Below are 20,909 nucleotides of genomic sequence, written 5' to 3' on the forward strand. Positions count from 1 at the left end.
GCGGCGTGTGTGGCCCGAGCGTGGGAGGCGGCAAAATGGGGGGCCACAAAAAATAGACGTCATGGATGGGGGGGATTAAGCTAGGATTTATGTTGGGGGGTGCAGGCTTCATGATGGGGGTTGGGTGGGCAGAATCTCAATTAAGTTTTTTTTTAATTGATTTACTTGATAGGGAGGCAGCCCCTCCCCCTTGGCTACACCAATGTGAGGGGGGGCTCCTGTTTCTGGGTTATATGGGTTGCCCCCGCCTCCATGGGACAAGGTGAGGCGACAGGATCCCCAGGGTCAGCAGGATCTTTTTACAGTGGTACGTCAGATTGCAGTTCATGAACCCAAGTAATCACCATTTGCCTTTCTAGATGGTTTAAATATGTCAATGACCCCTCTGGCTATACAAATGAATATTCTTTTTTTTATGTGTCCATCTCTGAAAGAGCAAATCCAAGCGCTGGAAACGCAAACCATTGTCCATGTAAGCTGTGGGAAGGAGCACTCACTGGCTGTTTGCAACAACGGGAGAGTTTTCTCGTGGGGAGCTGGAGCTTTTGGACAGCTGGGCACTGGAGAATTAAAAGAGCGTCTGATTCCAAAGTAAGCAGCAAATACAGTGGTACCTCGGGTTACAGACGCTTCAGGTTACAGACTCCGCGAACCCAGAAATAGTACCTTGGGTTAAAAACGTTGCTTCAGCAAATTGTGCTCCGGTGGCACAGCGGCAGCGGGAGGCCCCATTAGCTAAAGTGGTACCTCAGGTTAAGAACAGTTTCAGGTTAAGAACGGACCTCCAGAAAAAATTAAGTTCTTAACCCGAGGTACCACTGTGTTTTCTGCATTTATATCCCCACTATTTTTCTCCATGCAGCTCCAAGTGGACTTGCCTAGTTCTCCTGTCCCTCATTTAATCCTCACAACAACCCTGTGAGGCAGGTTAGGCTGAGAGGTAGTTGCTGGCCCAAGGTCAGCGTCATGGCCGAGTGGGGAATCGAACCTTCGTCTCCCAGGTCCAAGTCCAATGCTCTAACCATTGTACCACCACTGGCTCTCCCTCCTTTGTTCCTGGTTTCGATCTTCACTCACCCCTTCTTCTCCCCTGAAGTGGGAACCAGTGCAGTGGGTGAGTATTCTGTGGCTTGCCTCAGGTGCCAAAATGGCTTGTGCCAGCTCTGCCCCCCCCCATGCATTGTTCTTTTTCACAATTAACACCATTACAGTGGTACCTCAGTACATACGCTTCAGGTTACAGACTCCGCTAACCCAGAAATAGTACCTCGAGTTAAGAACTTTGCTTCAGGATGAGAACAGAAATCGTGCTCTGGCGGCACAGCAGCAGCGGGAGGCCCCATTAGCTAAAGTGATGCTTCAGGTTAAGAACAGTTTCAGGTTAAGTACGGACCTCTGGAACGAATTAAGTACTTAACCCGAGGTACCACTGTATTTAACCAAAGGTACCGCTGTAGTTATTATTTATTGAGTTTGTTTATTTTATCCGGAAGGTGGAAAGATCAAAAGAATATGATATCCAGCAGTGTGGATTAGGTATGTTACTGCAGCGTTAATTAAAATGTGTTCCGTTTGCCCTCACGGTACATAAAGAGAGAGTTAAGCTACAGGGAACCAGGCAGAGGGCCTTATCGGTAGTGGCGCCTGCCCTGTGGAATACCCTCCCATCAGATGTCAAAGAGATAAACAACTACAGTTGTACCTCTGGATACGAACGGGATCTGTTCCAGAGCCCCATTCGCATCCAAAAGCAAACGTAACTAGCAACGATATGTCTGCGCACACACGCGTCGCTTTTCGCCGCGTCTGCGCATGCGCGTGGCGTCATTTTGAACGTCTGCGCATGCACAAGCGGCGGAACCCGGAAGTAATGCGCTCCATTACTTCCAGGTTGCCGCGGAGCACAACTCGAATGCGCTCAACACGAAGCATGTTAAACCCGAGGTATGACTGTACCTGACATTTAGAAGACATCTGAAGGCAGCCCTGTTTAGATAAGTTTTTAACGTGTGACATTTTTATGTATTTTTATCTTTATTGGAAGCCGCCCAGAGTGGTTGGGGAAACCCAGCCAGATGGGCAGGATACAAATAATAAATTTTATTTATTTATTTATTTATTTATTTATTATTATTATTATTATTATTATTATTATTATTATTATTATATCATCTATCTATCTATCTATCTATCTATCTATCTATCTATCTATGCTAAACCAAGGACAAAATCAGTCAGCACATAGAAGCTAACACTACAAGACAACCTCCAGTCAGGCTTATATGGTGGTGACTGCTCTTTAAATGGTACTTCAAAATGTGATAAACCCAACCTGGTGCTTTTTGGTAGTACTCTTGCTCGTTTTGATGAGTGGGAAGCCCTGAACTTCCACCCAAATGGCCAGAGCTTGCAACACCACTGATTTAGGGAGCAGCAGTTTGCACTCACTGGTCTTCATTTGGTGGGTCAGGACCAGCTACTGGGTCATACATAGCCTGATCCAAGGTGGGTCGCAACAAGAGCACTACCACCATATATGGTTTAAGATTAAGAAATGGGTCCCCAAATGCAAGTATGTGTAAAAGGTGGGTCCTTTATCTGAAAAGGCTGATACCAAAACACATTCACTGCATCTGATATTATTTGTTTGTTTATTTTCAGGGTACCTACAGAAACAAAATGCTGTACAAGTGTAAGATGACAGTCTGCCCTTGTTCCCTAAGGCCCACACTCATCAGTAAGAATATCAGCACACAGCAAAGTTGAAAGTAGATTGAGGGTGAGTTGAAGTGATAAAGCTGTAAGCCATTCAGGGTCCAACTCAGCTCGTGAGGTTCTGCCCCCTAACCTAAACTCAGAATGGGGCAAAGAGGATACATAACAGAAAGAAAATATTTAACATTTTTTAAAAAATCATTAACCATAATACTGGGTATCTGTAACCGGTTGCACTTCAAGGAACACGATCCTTTTCATAAAGTGTATAATACGCTTATTTTTCAACTATTTAGTTACAATTCGTATGCAAAACTTTCCCATTCATAGGATGCCCTAAATAAAAGCATTTCTAAATTAAATTTGAGACACGCTAATCCCTTGACTAGCTCCTATTTGGGGCAGGGGGGGAGAGAAAGAATATATTTCACAAACTACATGCAATGAAATAATAGCTTGAATTCTGATTTAAATGAAAGTGGGCAAACTGATTCCAAGCTCTGGATGAGAAGCCATTGGGGGGGGGGCGTAACCTGCAGTGAAGAAAATAAGGAGCATCCTTTCTCCCAGCTCTCTGCCCCTCTTAATCTCTACACACATTCACCCTATCTTCCAAAGCTGCTTTTCTTAAAAATAAAATGAAGCAAACCTTGTTGAGATCCTAGTATATGCTGCTTTGCATATCTGATACACTGGCTTAACGGGTTTTCACATGACACTCTAGCTCACGTTCAATAAATGCATGAAGTCCTCCACCCCAAAGTCAATGTTTTGTGCAATGTCTGAAAAGGAAGGGGTGTGTGTGTGTGTGTGTGTGTGTGTGTGTGTGTGTGTGTGCAAAGGTATGCATGACAGCCTCTCCTTTCCAAACACTATGCCAAGTGCATGGACACCAGGGGGACAAGGCCAGAAAAGGGATTTGGGGGGGGGGGGTAAAACTTCAGTCCTGTTCTTTCCTCCTTCCATTCATGCACCGAACATAAGGGAAGGTTCATGGGTGTAATGCTAATCTGTGTGACATGCTCCAAACACACCAAAAGTGCTATCAAAGCAGTAACAGAAGTTGTATTCCAAAGCCCTGTGAACGAAAAGGGCTTCATTATAAAAACCCAATTTTCTACCTAAGTTGAATCTGTTTGCCTTTACACACTTCAAAATGGGAGGGCAAACCTCTCAAAAACTGTTCTCAGTTCTAATAAATATTCATCCTTCCAAACTTAAACACTTTATACCCTATTGGTTTCTTTTGGACAATTAAACACATGATGAACTCTCTCCCACTGAAATTTACAGAGCTTACAAGTGGTCAGTCTTGATTGGATCATGTTAGTTGCAAATAACTGTTCAGGCATTTGCCTGCTTGCAGTTGGAAGTGCCACTAAATAAGTATAGCAATATTGAAAGAGAATATTTTGGTGCGCTACAAATGCAGACGTTTGGCAATGTTTTTCTCCATTATGTGTTCTAAGAAAGAAATAAGACTGTCAGGAGAAGAGAATAGTCATGCCTTTAGCTCTGCTACTTATGACACCTCCAGGGCAGCCTGGATCATAGATCTGTTTTCCCAAGCTGTTGCTTTTTAAGAGAATTTTTTCATGAAACGCAGCTTCATGTATGAAATCGTAAGGAAAATTACGGTCATGCAAGCAAGTGCAACATGGTTCTGCCACAGGCCCCATGCAGTTGGTTCGATGCCTTGGCTTTTGAGATACTGTTCTCCAGTGCACCTACAAAGAAGTACAAGTAGAGGTTTTGAGAATTAGTCCTAGAATTGCAACGTGTTAAAAGTGTTCCCCTCTCAGACTCCAGAAGTAGCGAGCGACTTTACAGCTTAGCACAGAAAGAGCACGTAGCCCTTTCCCAATGGTAAAGGTAAAGGTAAAGGGACCCCTGACCATTAGGTCCAGTCGTGACCAACTCTGGGGTTGCGGCGCTCATCTCTATAGGCCGAGGGAGCCGGGGTACAGCTAAGTGGCCAGCATGACTAAGCCGCTTCTGCCGAACCAGAGCAGCACACGGAAACGCCGTTTACCTTCCCGCCGGAGTGGTAACTATTTATCTACTTGCACTTTGACGTGCTTTCGAACTGCTAGGTTGGCAGGAGGAGGGACTGAGCAACAGGAGCTCACCCCGTCGCAGGGATTCGAACCACTGACCTTCTGATCGGCAAGTTCTAGGCTCTGTGGTTTAACCCACAGCGCCACCCTAGAAGGTCCCAGTGTCAGTCCTGGGCATCTACTACAGTGGAGCAGGAAAAGATTCCCTATCTTAAACTGAAGAGCCACTGCCATTAGTGTAGACAGCACTGAGCTAGCTGGACCACTGGTCTGATTCATTATAAAACAAGGATAGCTAGGCTTTTTGGCCTAAGGGTGCATCTATCCTTAGTCAATGCTCTGGGGACCACATGGCAACAGTAGGTTGGGTTAAGAATGAAGGTAGACACCACACAGAATACAACCTCCATCCTCATCTGGTCAGCTGAAGAGGAGGGATACTGACCTCTCTGCACTCCACGGCTGATCGGTCTGATACCCAAGAAATAGGCAATTTGCCTTCCCATCAGGGTACAGTGGTACCTCGGATTAAGTACTTAATTCGTTCCGGAGGTCCATTCTTAACCTGAAACTGTTCTTAACCTGAAGCACCACTTTAGCTAATGGTGCCTCCCGCTGCTGCCATGCTGCTGGAGCACGATTTCTGTTCTAATCCTGAAGCAAAGTTCTTAACCTGAGGTAATATTTCTGGGTTAGCGGAGTCTGTAAGCTGAAGCGTATGTAACCTGAAGTACCACTGTACTGGATTTGGCAGATTTAAAAACTTCTCCACCTAACCCCAGTGATGTATAATTTTAACTTCTTTTTTGACATTACTGCAAAATTAGTAGGATAATTTGGGGGAAGGGATCTGCTTGGGCAGTGGTGGTGAGACCACATCAGCCCCACCCACCCCCCAGGTATAAATCCATCGGGCCATCCAGCATGACCGAGATTAAATTCAGCACAGAAAAGCGTTCAGACTATGCATGGATTTTCCATATGCCTACGAGTGGGCAGTAAGCATGGTCCTGGTTTCATGGTTATGAATTAACTTGCAATTAAGACAGCTGTTTTTTGTATGTACTTAATGAAACAAGATGTATACAGTATAGTGAAATGTCCCTCTGACCTGATTTGGCTCAGGGGTTTCCAGAATTCCTCATTTAAAGGGATTAGGCTAAAACCATTCATAGTTCCACTGCTTTAATAAATAGTGAAGTGTCAAAACAGTAACATAGCAATTTCTTTCTAATGCCTTTCTTCCTCTGGGAGGCATCCAAAACAGTGACCATTTTTTGCGGGGACAGGGAAGCAAAACAAACCTAAGGCTCACCTAGGTCCATTCACATTGCATTAAACTATGATTCAGTATGTCTGAATGCAGTCGTCATATTAATGTGAACAGCACTCTTGTGGGGGTTTGTAGGTGCCTCCCGCTAATTGGGTTAGATCTAGTTGGAATGAAAATATATTTTACTTACATCTGTAATTTGCTGAGATCTGTACAGTTAGAATTGCTCCAATTTTCATTCATGCTTACATTGCAGAAATTGAGATCAGCAAGTTCATTAACCTGCAGTGCCTTTGTAAGTAAGAAGAAAAAATGATATAAAGACATAGTAACAGCAAGAGAATTGTTGCAGTGGAGTTTCATGTAAAAAATGTTGTAGTGTGCAGACTGTTCTTTTCTAGCTAGTATAGGATAGAAAATGAGCTGAGAGTTTGTTTTGCTGATGTAGTCCTCACTTCAGCTATGACATTTGTTGGGTGATATCAGGCAAGCCATTGTCATTCAACATTCCCTCTTCCATTTGCAATATGGGATTAATATTGTTGTAAGGAACACAAATGCTCTGAGCATTTGGGGAGAGTGTCATATATATTTGCACGTTTATTATTATTTACAACCATATAATGGGGGTAAGGTTTATTTGAAATTGGTGGCTCCCAGACTGTAGACTTTTTTGTGGTGGTGAGTATAAAGGAAGCTATTCTTCAGCCCAGACTACTACAGCTGGAACAGCTGAGTCAGTAGCTCATGGGGCTCTTAATCTCAGGGTTCAAACCCCACATTGGGCAAAAGATTCTTGCATTGCAGAGGGTTGGAATAGATGACCCTTGTGGTCCCTTTCAACTCTTTTGATTCTATGATTCTAAATGACTTAGTATGCAAATGTTCCAGCAATCCATAAAGTGCTTCAGCCCAGGTTGACTTTAGGGGCAGCTGTTAACCGAGGCATTGCAGACGGCTTCAGGATTATGTTGAAAGTGATATGTCCTTTTGCTTTCAGTGGATCTTAACAACACAATTCTGTGCATGTTTATTCAGGAGTATGACCTACATTCAGTGGGTAGACTCTCTAGCAAGTATGTTTACGGCTGTAACCGTAGTCACAACTCACTTTAGCTGGATTGAGGGCAAGGCCTGTAAAACTCAAAAAGCAACAAATATATATGCCTGTAATTATGGGGCAGAATTTCCAAGGGCTTGAGCTTGTCTTTCACCATTATAGGTAGAATAGTTACTTTTTGGGGGGAAATGATTCTTCGCATAAAGCACTTACTGTCATCCCATATCGAGGTATACTGAAGTATTGGAGCCAGGCAAGCCAGGGCAGTATACTGGTGAGATTTACCAGCAACCCAGAGAAAATCTGCAGACAAAACCATAATTAAAAATTCAATCCGATGACGCTTTGTAGTCAACAATCTGGATTTACATAATAAAGAATTAATAAGCCATTTTGTTACAAGGAGTGAGATGCAACATAACCAGACAATGGAAGGACCTTGCACAATTGGTACAAAACTGTTTGGGAATCAGCCCTTCTTGAAAGATTTAACAAATAAACTGCAGTTGACACATGGACAGATCAAGAAAGATGGCTTTACTCGAGTGTGGTTTAATTTCATAACATGCCAGTACAGTGGTACCTCGGTTTATGAACTTAATCCGTTCTGGAAGTCCATTCTTAAACTGAAACTGTTCTTAAACTGAGGCGTGCTTTCCCTAATGAGGCCTCGGGTTCTGTTCTTGGACCGAGGTAAAGTTCGCGCTACTCCCGGTTTTGCAGAGTTCGTAAACCGAATCGTTCATAAACAGGACTGTTCTTAAACCGAGGTACCACTGTATTCCAGAAAACGAACCATCCCAGCCCCCAACAGCATTTGGTTCAATCTGATTGATCTAAATTTAAACATAAAGTATTAGCTTCACTTTGAAACCCCTTCCCACGTCCATCAGTTTACCAATACTTTATACTGTTTCGTAGGTAACGTAAGAGGAAAAATGACCATTTCTCATAATCTAAGCACAACCACAAGGGTGTTTAGTTATGTGATGTTGAATGTTATCTGTTAACTCTGTTCCGTCCTGTTTCCCCGTTGTTTTTGTTTAAACCAATTCAGGAACCAAGAACTTACACATTGACCACTAATAATGAACCCTATAGGGACACAGGTGGTGCTGTGGGTTAAAGCCTCAGCGCCTAGGACTTGCCGATCGAAAGGTCGGCGGTTCGAATCCCTGCGGCGGGGTGCGCTCCCGCTGCTCGGTCCCAGCGCCTGCCAAACTAGCAGTTCGAAAGCACCTCCGGGTGCAAATAGATAAATAGGGACCGCTTACCAGCGGGAAGGTAAACGGCGTTTCCGTGTGCAGCTCTGGCTCGCCAGAGCAGCGATGTCACACTGGCCATGTGACCCGGAAGTGTCTCCGGACAGCGCTGGCCCCTGGCCTCTTGAGTGAGATGGGCGCACAACCCCAGAGTCTGTCAAGACTGGCCCGTACGGGCAGGGGTACCTTTACCTTTACTTTAATGAACCCTATGTTGTAGATCGTACTGCAAATTTATTAGGCTAATTTTGTGATAGACAAATGACATGAGAAAACTTGGTCTATTTATTTGTATTGTTTACTATTCCTGTGGTCCTTGTTCATAAAACTCAATAAAAAGTGATTCCGGCAATAAAGTTTTAGTTATTAAAAAAAGGGGGCACCCACCTGATTCAGTTTCCTAGCTGCTGCAATGCCAGCAACTTCCTATCAACCATTTAAGGATACTCACAATCATAAAAACAAAGGCGATGGTCATGAGTAGATTTGCTACAGCCACGACGCTCTGTCCTGCGGCAATTGCTAGCGCCATAGAAGTCGCTGTGTAAGATACCATCATCAGAGTAAACATCATGATAAAGAAGGCCTCTGCTGTTGGCTTTAGACCTTAGAGATCGAAAAGAAAAAGCGTGTTGTTTGACGAAGAAAATACAGTCAAATCTTTTACCATGTTACTAGTTTATTACGCATCATAGACTTTGCATACACTTTATTTTCATGATGTTGCATCCTTATATTTATTAACGTCTGCATGGGCGAAATGCTTTCTACTCCTTGTGCAGCTTTACAACAAATAATATGAGGTTGCTCATATTATTTTAGTTCTAGGTGGAAAGCTGAAACCGCATGACTTGCCAATGGCCCATTCAGACATTACTTGGCCTTTGGGATAGGCCTGGGCGATATATCCCCTTGGACCGATATAAGGGGCAGACAGCTTCACTCAGCGGTATATTGTGGGTGAAACCGCTGCCTCCAGAATCCCTCTGCAACCAGCGCCTAGCGCACCAAGAGAGCAACAAGCTGCAGACGGGCACTGGAAGCAGAGCAGCCGCAGTTTCACCCAGCGATAAACCTCTGGGTGAAACCACCATCCCACTCTGCCCTCGTACATCTCAGGTTTGCAGAAGTATGGAAAAAGTAGGAGAGTGGGAGAAACGAAAAGGACTAAATTCAAAACAAAGCTCCAAAACACTTCAGTGAGGACAAAGCATGGCAGCGGTCATGAAATAATGCCTATCTGATTTGGGTGCCAGAGAGTGCTATTTTTCTTGAAAAAGAGGTGCCAGAACTCACCATGAACTCCTCCCTTGTTCTCTTATAATGGCAATAGCGCCCACCTGAGAGGTGCGAGTTCTGGCAAGTTCCAGCTGGAAAAAAAGCCCTGGTGATGGAGGGATGGAATATCCTAGTGCGTAGGGTTGACGGGCTGGAAAGCTGAACAGGAGCATTTGCACACGACAAAATTTTGTTGCAGGATCCACTTGGCAAGCTCTGTTGTATAGCTTCAAGGACACCATACTTAAAGGTAAAGGTAAAGGTACCCCTGCCCGTACGGGCCAGTCTTGACAAACTCTGGGGTTGTGCGCCCATCTCACTCAAGAGGCCGGGGGCCAGCGCTGTCCGGAGACACTTCCGGGTCACGTGGCCAGCGTGACATCGCTGCTCTGGCGAGCCAGAGCCGCACACGGAAACGCCGTTTACCTTCCCGCTAGAAAGCGGTCCCTATTTATCTACTTGCACCCGGAGGTGCTTTCGAACTGCTAGGTTGGCAGGCGCTGGGACCGAGCAGCGGGAGCGCACCCCGCCGCAGGGATTCGAACCGCCGACCTTTCGATCGGCAAGTCCTAGGTGCTGAGGCTTTAACCCACAGCGCCACCTGCGTCCCCATACACCATACTTACCTAACATGAAATACACAATGCTGGTGAAGATAATGCTTGGTAAAGTCCTCATGGGTATTAAGTCAGCCATCAGCTTTGAGAAGAAATATGCAGAAATTCTGTAGTATCCGCTGATGTACTCATGTCTATGAATATAAACAGTGCAATATGACCAGGTAAAGTTTTTAAGTACTGAAATAATTTCACACAATAAACAACCAAGATACATTGTATGCAGTTTGGCGAAACTTTGATGTTGCCATAATAAAATCATCCAAAAAATAAAAAAGTACATCTGTTCAGTCTTATTTATCAGTCTTTCAAGAAAATGTTATGCTAGGATTAAATTGTTTTTTTAAAAAAAAAAATACCATAAAAATATACATTGGGGCCATGCAGACCAGAGATGTAAAAGAGTTACTTCCTCTTCTCAGGGGAGACTGAGAATCGTAGTTTGGGTTAGTCCGTAAGACTGTCTCCTTCCCTTTAGAACTTCTTGGGTGTTAAGATCAGCATAGGGTAGAACTCTTGGTAGTTCACCACCCTCAGGAAAAAAAAAATTGGATGGAGCAGCTTGGAAGAGGGTGGACCCTATGGTGTAATAATAATTTTATTATTTGTACCCCACCCACCAGGCTGGCTTGCCCCAGCCACTCTGCAACTTCCAACAGGTATAAAAACATAGTAAGACATCAAACATTAAAAAACCTTCCCTATACTGTAAAATTACCTCTCCACAGAGGTGTCTCTGGGACCTTCATTATGTAGTTTCTGTCTCATGCTGAAGATGGACCTTCTTTTCCTGGCCTTATATATTAGGACCCACCCTATTCCTGTGAATCTCAATATGTTTTGAACTCGTTTTAATACTGCGTTTTTAAATTGCAACCTGCCCTGGGACCTTATGGTGAAGGGCGGGTAAGAAAGATGATTCTTGAAATAAATAAATAAAATAAACAAATAAATAAGGTAATCAATAATAATAATAATAATAATATACAGTGTTGCCTCTTCAGCAGTGTTCTACTTACATAAATATCTTCTTCTCCACAACGAAAAGTTCAATAGCGGAAATGCTGCTGAAACACTGGTTGGTGGTCATAAAGAACATAGCACCAATTCTGTGGGGGGGAAATGCGGATTGTCACCCTAAAGCCTTTGAAAAAATATTTGATATTCACAAAAAGGATCCTCTTTCCTCCCCAAAACCCACTTTTTTTAGCAAGCTTATCCTTGGACGATCCCATGTTCTCATCTTCACCACTGCCTCACTCACTGGGGAAAGAGCTGTAACCTCCATTTCTGGTAGAAAACAGGCATTTACAGTGTATGCCCTTGGGTAGCTGCCAATTTATGTTAAAGATACTAGCTCCTTGGGAGGTGAGTTGAGGCAGAATGGGAGGGGCCAGTACCCTGCAAATAATAATAATAATAATAATAATAATAATAATAATAATAATGATTTATACCCCGCCCATCTGGCTGAGTTTCTCCAGCCACTCTGGGCAGCTTCCAACGGAATATTAAAATACAATAACCTATTAAACATTAAAAGCTTCCCTAAACAGGGCTGCATTCAGATGTCTTCTAAAAATCTGGTACTGTAGTTGTTTTTCTCTTTGACATCTGGTGGAAGTCAGAAATTTAAAGGAGGAGCTGCCATCGCCTGCTTTTACAAGACGGAGTGCTAAGAAAGTGGCTGGTTAGCAGTCCTATCCAGTTAAAGACTAAAAGAGATGTATAAAGTCCAAGCAGAAGCTAGTCTTCGTTTTACAGGCTGTGTTTTTCAATTGACAAGAGCTAAATTTCAAGCTTCAAAATGGGAGTCAGCAATGCTTATGAATGCTTACAGTTGCAGGAAACCACAGGAGGGGAGAGAGGGCTCTTGGGCTCAGATCCTGCTTGCTGGTTTCCCACAGGCGACTGTGATGCTGGTATGAGATGGGCCATGGGCCTGATCCAGCCTGATCTTCTAATCTTCTTAGAAGAAGAGTTTGGATTTGATACCCCGCCTTTCACTCCCTTTAAGGAGTCTCAAAGCGGCTAACATTCTCCTTTCCCTTCCTCCCCCACAAGAAACACTCTGTGAGGTGAGTGGGGCTGAGAGACTTCAGAGAAGTGTGACTGGCCCAAGGTCACCCAGCAGCTGCATGTGGAGGAGCGGAGACACGAACCCGGCTCACCAGATTACGAGTCTACTGCTCTTATCCACTACACCACACTGGCTTAAGAAGTCTGAAGATTTCTCTAGAATCAAAAACTGCCGCCATTTTCTCCTCACACAGCCCCCAGATTGCTCACCTGTTCTGCAAACCAGTAGTGTCATTCGTTACCCCAAAGAATATGGCACCTACGACTGCTGCCAGGAAAACGGTAACACAGAGCTGAAACATAAACGAAATATACAGCAGTGTTATATCGCATACAGTCGAGTGCAAAAATCACTAGCTGTCAACTACAAAATTGAAGACAAATACAAATCAAATTCCTTCTGAAAATTGGACTTGTCGTTAGCAACGAAACACCCTGCAGCAGCTAAAAACCATCACAAGTACCATATTAGTTATCATGGTTTCATATAGAACTTTGGAATTTAGCAGGTTAAACCTGCTGCAGCCTGAGAAACGGCATACCAGACACGTGCCTTTTTCTTTAAGAAGGCATTTGAAATCGGCTCAAGCTGTTTATATTTTGCAATTGACTTTTATTTTTCGGATTATGGCTGTTTCACTGAGGTCTCATCTGCTGCTATTTATTTTGTGGGTGCACGATTGTATTTTTTTGTATTTTTTCATATCTACTCGGAAGTAAGTTCCTGGAATGCAAAGGGGCTTCCTCCCGAGCCTGGGAAATAGAATTGCAGCCCCAGCGTATTTTTATTATTCAATTTCTTAGCATGATCTACATTTGAAATATTATTGATATCATTAATAAAATAATATTAGTAATAAAATAAGTATCATGACTGGCAGCGGCCTGTGATGTATGCAGCAGACTTTGAAGAATGGTGTTGATTCAAGGCAGCCCAAACAGGTTCAGAATAGGGTTTCCCAAACTTGAGTCTCCAGCCTTTTTTTGGACTACAATTCCCTTCACCCTTGACCACTGGCCCTGCTAGCTAGGGATGATGGGAGTTGTAGTTCAAGTTTCGGAAACCCTGGTTGAGAAGGGTTTTTTATTATTACAGTGGTACCTCTGATTACGAACTTAATTCGTTCTGGAGGTCTGTTCTTAACCTAAAATCATTCTTAATCTGAGGTACCACTTTAGCTAATGGGGCCTCCCGCTGCCGCCACGCCACCGCTGCGCAATTTGTGTTCTCATCCTGAGGTAAAGTTCTTAACCCGAGGTACTATTTCCAGGTTAGCAGAGTCTATAACCCAAAGTATTTGTAACCCGAGGTGTTTGTAATAAGGTTACCAGATTTTTTTTAATGAATCCGGGGACACTTTTCAACTTCAGTAGGAATGATAGGATTTTATTAGGGGACTGATTTATAAATACGGGGACTGTCCCCGGGAAACGGGGATGTCTGGTAACCTTAGTTTGTAACCCGAGGTACTACTGTATTATAAAGTGTGATATATGGTGAACATTATTTCTCTTTTTAGCTGATGAAGTATCTACTGGTATACTAATGTACTTGGAGCACACAAGGCTATATCAGCGGTGGTGGGGACTGCTGAAGGCAAGGATAAGTGTTTGAATGACTGAATGACTACATGAAGGCTTCTCTAACCCGCCATCCTGATGTTGTTGGACTACAACTCCCATCATTCCTGGCCATTGGTCATGCTGGCTAGGGCTGATGGGAGGTTGGAGGTGCACCAGATTGATGAAGGATGCTTTAAAGTGTTGGCCATTGTGGGTAGGGCACCATTTGGACTCAAAATTTATTGGGCTGGTACTGCCAGAATGGTTAAGACCGCATATCAAGCATTAAGGATGAATGATTAAAACCGCGGCCAATGTGATGATATCAGGCAGTTTGGCAAGAGCAGCCCTCAAAACGCAACAGAGGGCCCTCCATACATGGTACCGTGATGTTAAGAACCTGCCGAAAGGACCAAATGTCAGGGATAATCCAAGCACTAAGCCAATTGTAGTAGAAAACAAGGATCATAGCAAGGCCCAGTTGAGAAGATTAAAAAAGAACTGTAGGGCATTTGGAGACCGCATTTCAAATCCATTCTTAATGAGGTTATGGAGATCAAAACGATTGGAGGGGCTGGGGAGTCAGGACCGTTAACCCTGGAAGATTAAAAAGCTCTAAAAGGGCATTATTCTTGTCACAAGGTCAAGCTTTTACAAAGCAATTAAGAGAGATCTCCATAATATCAACATACACATGGAATCAAAGGCCGTAATTCTAGGAGATTTTTGGCTTGTGGGCAGCAAAAGTTTAAGAAGGAATCAAATGGATCTAATTAGATGTTTTATAGAGCCCCAACGTCTAAGGGCCAAATAGGTTTGCTGAACATCTGAAGCGCAAAGGTGGGAGAAACTTAAGCCTTCTTGTGAGCTTCCTCCTCTCCCCTGTGCTCCCCTCCCCAAGATAATCTTCCTCTTTCAGGACACCCAGATGCATATTTGTTGGGGCTCAGAATAAATGCAGCTGGGGGAAATACAGGCCTAAAGCTGATTTGGCATAAGCAACATTCCCTTGTTCACCACTTCAAATCATATCCCGCCTCAGCCACTCTTTTGACCAGGAGAGGGGAACCTTTTTATTTTCTTCTTTTTTATGCATAGCTTTATACAGTGGTACCTCGGGTTAAGTACTTAATTCGTTCCGGAGGTCCGTTCGTAACCTGAAACTGTTCTTAACCTGAAGCACCACTTTAGCTAATGGGGCCTCCTGCTGCCGCCACGCCGCCGGAGCACGATTTCTGTTCTTATCCTGAAGCAAAGTTCTTAACCTGAAGCACTATTTCTGGGTTAGCGGAGTCTGTAACCTGAAGCGTATGTAACCTGAAGCGTATGTAACCCGAGGTACCACTGTATAAACAATGAAGGGGAAAGAGAAGTGGCAGTAAAGCATGTCAATTCATTCTACCAGTTTCAAAGGTCGGGCCTATGTGGTTAAAACCAAGTGGGGAACTTTTTTTTCAGCCTGAGGGATGCTTTCTCTTCAGAGCACCCTTCCAGGGTGGAGTGATGGGCGAGAGCTACAGTCAGCTGAGTCAACTACAGGTGCAGAGATCACATGCTCTTTGCTTCCAGCCCCATCTTAGCCTGGGCCAGACACAGCTGTGAACATTGCCTCAGGCGTTCTCCACCTAGGTTCAGCTGTAACTCTCCCCGGCATTCCCTCAGACGTTCCTCACCTGTGTTTAGCTGTCATTCTCTCCAAGCTGCTATGTGCACGCAGCCGAACAATGCCCTTCTTCTTCCCTCCTTGCCTGCCTACGGGCTGAGGTGACAGTAGTAGTGGAGAGAGGGGTATTTGGGCTCCTTTCTTGCTTTGATCAATTCTTCCACCGGTCCCATATTCATTCCACCGAGTCCCTGCTGCTGCTCTCTGCAAGGTCCCTCCCAACTCCTGCAGTCTTCACCCTCCCTGCCACTTTCCTCCGAGCAAGCCTCTTCCAGGTGATCCTCACCCTCAGAGCCTCTTCCCCTAAGGCAGTGGTTCTCAACCTGTGGGTCTCCGGAGGTTATTGGACTACAACTCCCATAATCCCTGAACTCTGGCCTTGCTAGCTAAGGGTGATGGGAGTTGTAGTCCAACAACATCTGGGGACCCACAGGTTGAGAACCACTGCCCTAAGGCATCCTCGTATCCCCTGCTTTCGCCAACGCCCTCTTTCCCTGGCCTCTGTGTAGGGGCCAATCATGGGACACAGTACATATTTTTGGCCCAATACGTAGGTCTCCTCAGTGAAATGGGTGCTGCTTCCCAATATGGAGTTGGAGACCAGGATAGCTACCATTTATTAATTAATTTATTATTATTATTTTAAAGTCTATGAACAGAAAACCTTGTGGCAAGGGGGAAGAGAGACTTCTGGTTATTCAAAACAACACAGACAAAGGTAAAACAAGATAGGGCCTTCTCTGTGTTTGCCCCCCAGACTTTGGCATGCTCTCCCCCCCCAGAGGTATGGATGACACCTACACATGGGTTTTTTCCACTGGAACAATTCTGGCACCTCTCAGGTAGGCCCCATTGCCATTACAAGAGAACAAGGGAGACGGACGTTCATGGTGAGTTCTGCCGCCTCTTTTTCTAGAAAAACAGCACTGCGCCTACACTACTGTTGTTTCAGCGGCAACTCAAAACATACCCGTTTCCCTAGGAATTTTAGTTTTAGTGGCTTGTGTGAATGTCATGGAACCTCTTGTTTTTGCTGCTGGTTTTTACTGGTTTAGATGCTGGTTATTTTAACCGCTTCATTTTCTTGGTTCTGTTTTTTAATTCCATTGCAATATTTAATGGTTGCATCATTTACGGAGAGAGGGAAACAAATCTCATAAATAAAGAAATGGTTTAGGTGAGCATCTGCCAATATAGTCATGCAACTACCATCCCCCAAACAAAATGTGGGTGGTCATCATGGCTCCGGGTGAAATATTCCAGCATCTATGGAAAAACACTGGTGCATTCTGGTATCCATTTGTTATTTCTGCCATTCTCTCCACCTGGAAGCCCCCAACAGCTTAAGGTTATTTCTTGTGCAATCGACATGTGCACAGCAGTAACTCACTAGCTGAACAGGTCAATGCAAGTATTGTATCACTGGGGTGTAGATTAATGAAGAAAGCATTTTAAATGACCAGTATTACCTGTGCAATGGAGGCTTGCGGGTTGCCTAGCAGATTTTTGAACGTGCGTTTAGAGACCCACTTGAGCTGGTGAAAGAAGGGAGTGGAGTAGGTGATTTCTCGGAAAGAGGTCTCCCTCTGGCTCCCCAAAGACAGCCTCTCTAATTCTGCTTTGGTTTCTTGGTAGAAAGTGGAACTGGAATACTTCTCCGCCAATTTCTCCGCCAGTGTCTGATCACGACTGATGTGTTCGTCAATGTTATCTTTGGAGACATGGAGAAATACATTTAACATGGTCTTCTGGATCTATGGGAGTTGAGCTAGACCACAAAACAGAAAATGTAGCATAACATAAAGGCTGAGTACTTTATATGACGCAGGTAGCGCTGTGGTCTAAACCACAGAGCCTAGGGCTTGCTGATCAGAAGGTTGGCGGTTCAAATCCTTGCAACAGGGTGAGCTCCCGTTGTTCGGTCCCTGCTCCTGCTAACCTAGCAATTCGTAAGTAAAAGTTGATAAATAGGCATTGCTCTGGTGGAAAGGTAAACGGCATTTCCATGCGCTGCTCTAGTTCACCAGAAGCAGCTTAGTCATGCTAGCCACATGACCCGGAAGCTGTACGCCGGCTCCCTCGGCCAGTAAAGCGAGATGATCACCGCAACCCCAGAGTCATTCGTGACTGGACCTAACAGTCAGGGGTCCCTTTACCTTTACCTTTACTTTGTATGACATAAGCTTTTGTGGGCTAGAGTTCATACCATCCAAAGAGGCGCTTTGCTCTTCGCTTTCAGTTTGGTCCACTGTTTGAATGAAATGGACACAGGAAGAGCCTTAATTGCCTACCTAGTCCAACATCCTGCTCTCAGCAGATACCCGTGGGAAACCCACAAGTAGGACTCAAACACAAGAGCACTCTTCCCTCTTGTGGTTTTCAGCAACTGGCATTCAGAAGCATTACTGTGGAAGCAGCGCATGGCCATCATGCCTAGTAGCTGTTGATAAGTAGATCTTCCATGAATTTGTCTGCTAATGCAGCCTAAGACTGGAATAGCTTCTTCTTTTTGCAGCCATGTTGCACTGGTGGCCTGTGGTCATTTTGTGGTCAACTAAGACACCTAGATACTTTTCACATTTATTTGATCTCTCAGGTGACATTCCGAAGTTGGGACATGGTGACAGAGTAGAAGACCCTGCCCCACGTTCAGCCAGACCCTAAAGCAGTGGTGGCCAAACTCGGCCCTCCAGATGTTTTGGGACTACAACTCCCATCATCCCTAGCTAACAGAACCAGTGGTCAGGGATGATGGGAATTGTGGTCCCAAAACATCTGGAGGGCTGAGTTTGACCACCACTGCCCTAAAGGAATGACCAGAGTTGTATGATAGGAGCAAGTCCTCCAGGTATCCGGGTCCTAAGCCATTCGATTGCAATCCCGACCCTCTTTGTGCCAGGATGAGGTGGTTTTGGATTGAGTGGAGGCCTTTGGTGTCTTCCAACCACAAAGTAACACCAGAGTCCCTGTACAAGGGCAGTTTCTCCTTTCCAAGCATGTGAGTGGGCAGAAGAACTATCAGCAGGTCCACATCACCACCAGCAGCATACAGAAAGCACAAAAATGAGGCAGGGAGCGGCTAAGCAGGCCCAGGATGTGCTAACTCCCCAGCCAACCCAACTGCCATCATTTGACAGCATCAGTTCCAATTGCTGCACCAACTCCAGGCTCGCACAGGGATTTATGCCCCTGCTAGTGTGAGTGACAGGGGTCTGGATGCAGTGGTAGCTCGGCAACACTTCACTGCTGCCTGGACAGGGTTTGAGCTTTCTTGTCAGGCTGGTTTGAAACCAGCTCTTTGTTGCTCTGATCTATATATAATAACAGTTATTTATAGAATCATAGAACTGCAGAGCTGGAAGCGACCATGAGGGTCTAGTCCAACGCCCTGTGATGCAGGAATCTTTCATCCAGTGTGGGGCTCTAACCCAGGACCCTGAGATTAAGGGTCTTATGCTCTGTCGGATTGTAGGTGCTAAGACTTCACCGTGTGTCAGTACCAGTGGGAGGTAGGCGGTACGTTGAATGCACATGGATGCACAGCTGAATGCCTTAATCTGCACAGCAGATGGGTATGATCTCTGAATAGATTGTTGTGCTGGCACCGGCACTATACAAACCAGTGGTCTCTGTATGGTATCGTACAGGAGCAATTTCTCTATGGCAAAGCTAATCAGCGCAGAATGCATCTCTTCATACAGCACACCAGGCAGTGACTCTAACAAAGAAACCGTGTTTTGCATACCTATTTCAATTTCACCAGTCTTGTTTGAAGCCACAGCCGTCGAGTCTCCATTAATGACATCCAGAAAGAAGTCAGCAGGGTTGTTGTACGGTTCGCACTCATAACCTACAAAGAAATAAAATGCTTGCAGGTCTTTCAAAGTACTTGGGATCGTGTATTCAAAATCTTCAGATCTGTTCCACCCCACCCCACCCCAAAAAATGTCTCCAGATTATCAAACAGCCTGCAGCAGTCCATGCTTTGGTAACTTCAAGACTAGGCTATTGTAATAAATACATCAACCCGCTCCCCTATGGCAAAGCCAAATTGAGCTGATTTTAACAAAACAACAACAGGGATATATGCTCTCATATAGTAGTCCCCACTATGTTCAGTAGAGAGTCTTCAGAAACCTTACCACTGGATTTGAAAAATTCTATGGCGTTCTGAGCTGGTCCATGATAAAGCATCCTTCCTGCTGCCAGCAAGGTCAATTTATCAAACAGTCGGAATATGGAGTAGCGAGGTTGGTGGATGGAAAAGATGATTGTTTTCCCTTGCCTGGCCATCCTGAACAGAGTAGGCAGTAAGAAAGGTGTCAAGCGGCTTAAGGTTTTGTAAAACATGGTGTTACTCATTCAAAATCTGCAAGCTTAAAAAAGCCCTGCAATTCATCATAGGTCGAAATTCTCAACATACAGCTGTTCAAAGTGAAGAGACCACCTCTCTCTGTGCTGCCCCAACTCTTCTCTTCCCCATAGCCCAGTAGCTATGACTACTTGCATAATGGGCACTGAATTGATGTTCTAGCTACCTGAGAAGCTGATTTCACTCCCCCATTTTTTCCAGCTCTGCTCAGTGTTCGAAACTCCCTTTGTTCTAGGCGCATTTTGTGACAGGGAATTTCATGAGCACGAGTGGTTTCTGAGCTCTGGGTGCAGTACTGCGCCTAAGATTTCAGATTAAAACTGCAGAGTGGAAGGAAAAGAAGACCTTTTCCTGCCTCTCCACTTCCAGCTGCTCTCTGAAGGCTAGAGAAGAGACCCCTCTTAAGAATATTAGGGGAGTGGGCAGGGGAAGGACTAGACCATGTGAAAAATGGACATAATATTTTAGCTGCAGCTCATTCATTTTCAGCTTTGTATTGTTATTAAAAAGCGCGCCTAGACATTTCGTTGTTGCTCCCATAACCTAGGTTTAAGGTGCCGTTTAGCTCCTAGCTTTCATATCTCAGTTTCTAACCCTGGTTCTGCTGTATGGCAAGGTAAACCTGGGAGTAGGCTGTCAGAAACAGCTTGGGAGAGGGGTTAGGGTTTTTTTATATTGTTAGGTTGCTAGTACTTCTTGAAGTGTGCCTGCTTCTGCACTTCCATAATACCTGCTCAACTGCATACCTGTGAAGGAAGAGATTATGAATGCATTGCACACCTCCAGGAAAAGGAGGCTTGTTAAAAGCTGGCTACAATTCCCCAATGTCCGCTGAGCCGCAGAAAAAAAAGGGACCTAGTCCACGAGGCCTAGTCCACTCTTTCAGCAGCTACATAGTTTGCATTTATTATCACCGTACTTTCCCCATTTGTCTTGTTATGAGGCTGGGAGCATTGTAAGTCCCATCAAA

General features: G+C 44.6%; 1 protein-coding gene and 1 long non-coding RNA gene across 4 annotated transcripts in view; one reads left to right on the top strand and one right to left on the bottom strand.

Annotated features, from left to right (window-relative positions):
* The first annotated feature begins 108 nt into the window (after window positions 1-108).
* On the top strand, window positions 109-7,496 carry LOC309377801. The gene is made up of 4 exons (XR_014171653.1): window positions 109-307; window positions 435-591; window positions 2,662-2,779; window positions 7,268-7,496. It is a non-coding gene; the product is annotated as an uncharacterized lncRNA (long non-coding RNA).
* LOC309377557 (broad substrate specificity ATP-binding cassette transporter ABCG2-like) overlaps window positions 3,351-20,909 on the bottom strand; it is a 33,587-nt gene continuing 16,028 nt past the window's right edge. For all 3 annotated transcript variants that reach the window (XM_081925003.1, XM_081925001.1, XM_081925002.1), the window contains 10 exons: window positions 19,710-19,861; window positions 19,313-19,417; window positions 17,037-17,278; window positions 12,552-12,634; window positions 11,282-11,371; window positions 10,272-10,396; window positions 8,819-8,973; window positions 7,319-7,408; window positions 6,236-6,336; window positions 3,351-4,442 (listed from right to left, as the gene is read on the bottom strand). In XM_081925003.1, the coding sequence (XP_081781129.1) occupies window positions 4,295-4,442; window positions 6,236-6,336; window positions 7,319-7,408; window positions 8,819-8,973; window positions 10,272-10,396; window positions 11,282-11,371; window positions 12,552-12,634; window positions 17,037-17,278; window positions 19,313-19,417; window positions 19,710-19,861 (1,291 nt within the window). In that variant the 3' untranslated portion in view covers window positions 3,351-4,294. The remainder of the gene's footprint in view (window positions 4,443-6,235; window positions 6,337-7,318; window positions 7,409-8,818; window positions 8,974-10,271; window positions 10,397-11,281; window positions 11,372-12,551; window positions 12,635-17,036; window positions 17,279-19,312; window positions 19,418-19,709; window positions 19,862-20,909) is intronic.

The sequence above is a fragment of the Podarcis melisellensis genome (genome assembly GCF_964234715.1).
Source record: "Podarcis melisellensis genome assembly, chromosome: 9".
Classification (NCBI taxonomy): Eukaryota; Metazoa; Chordata; class Lepidosauria; order Squamata; family Lacertidae; genus Podarcis; species Podarcis melisellensis.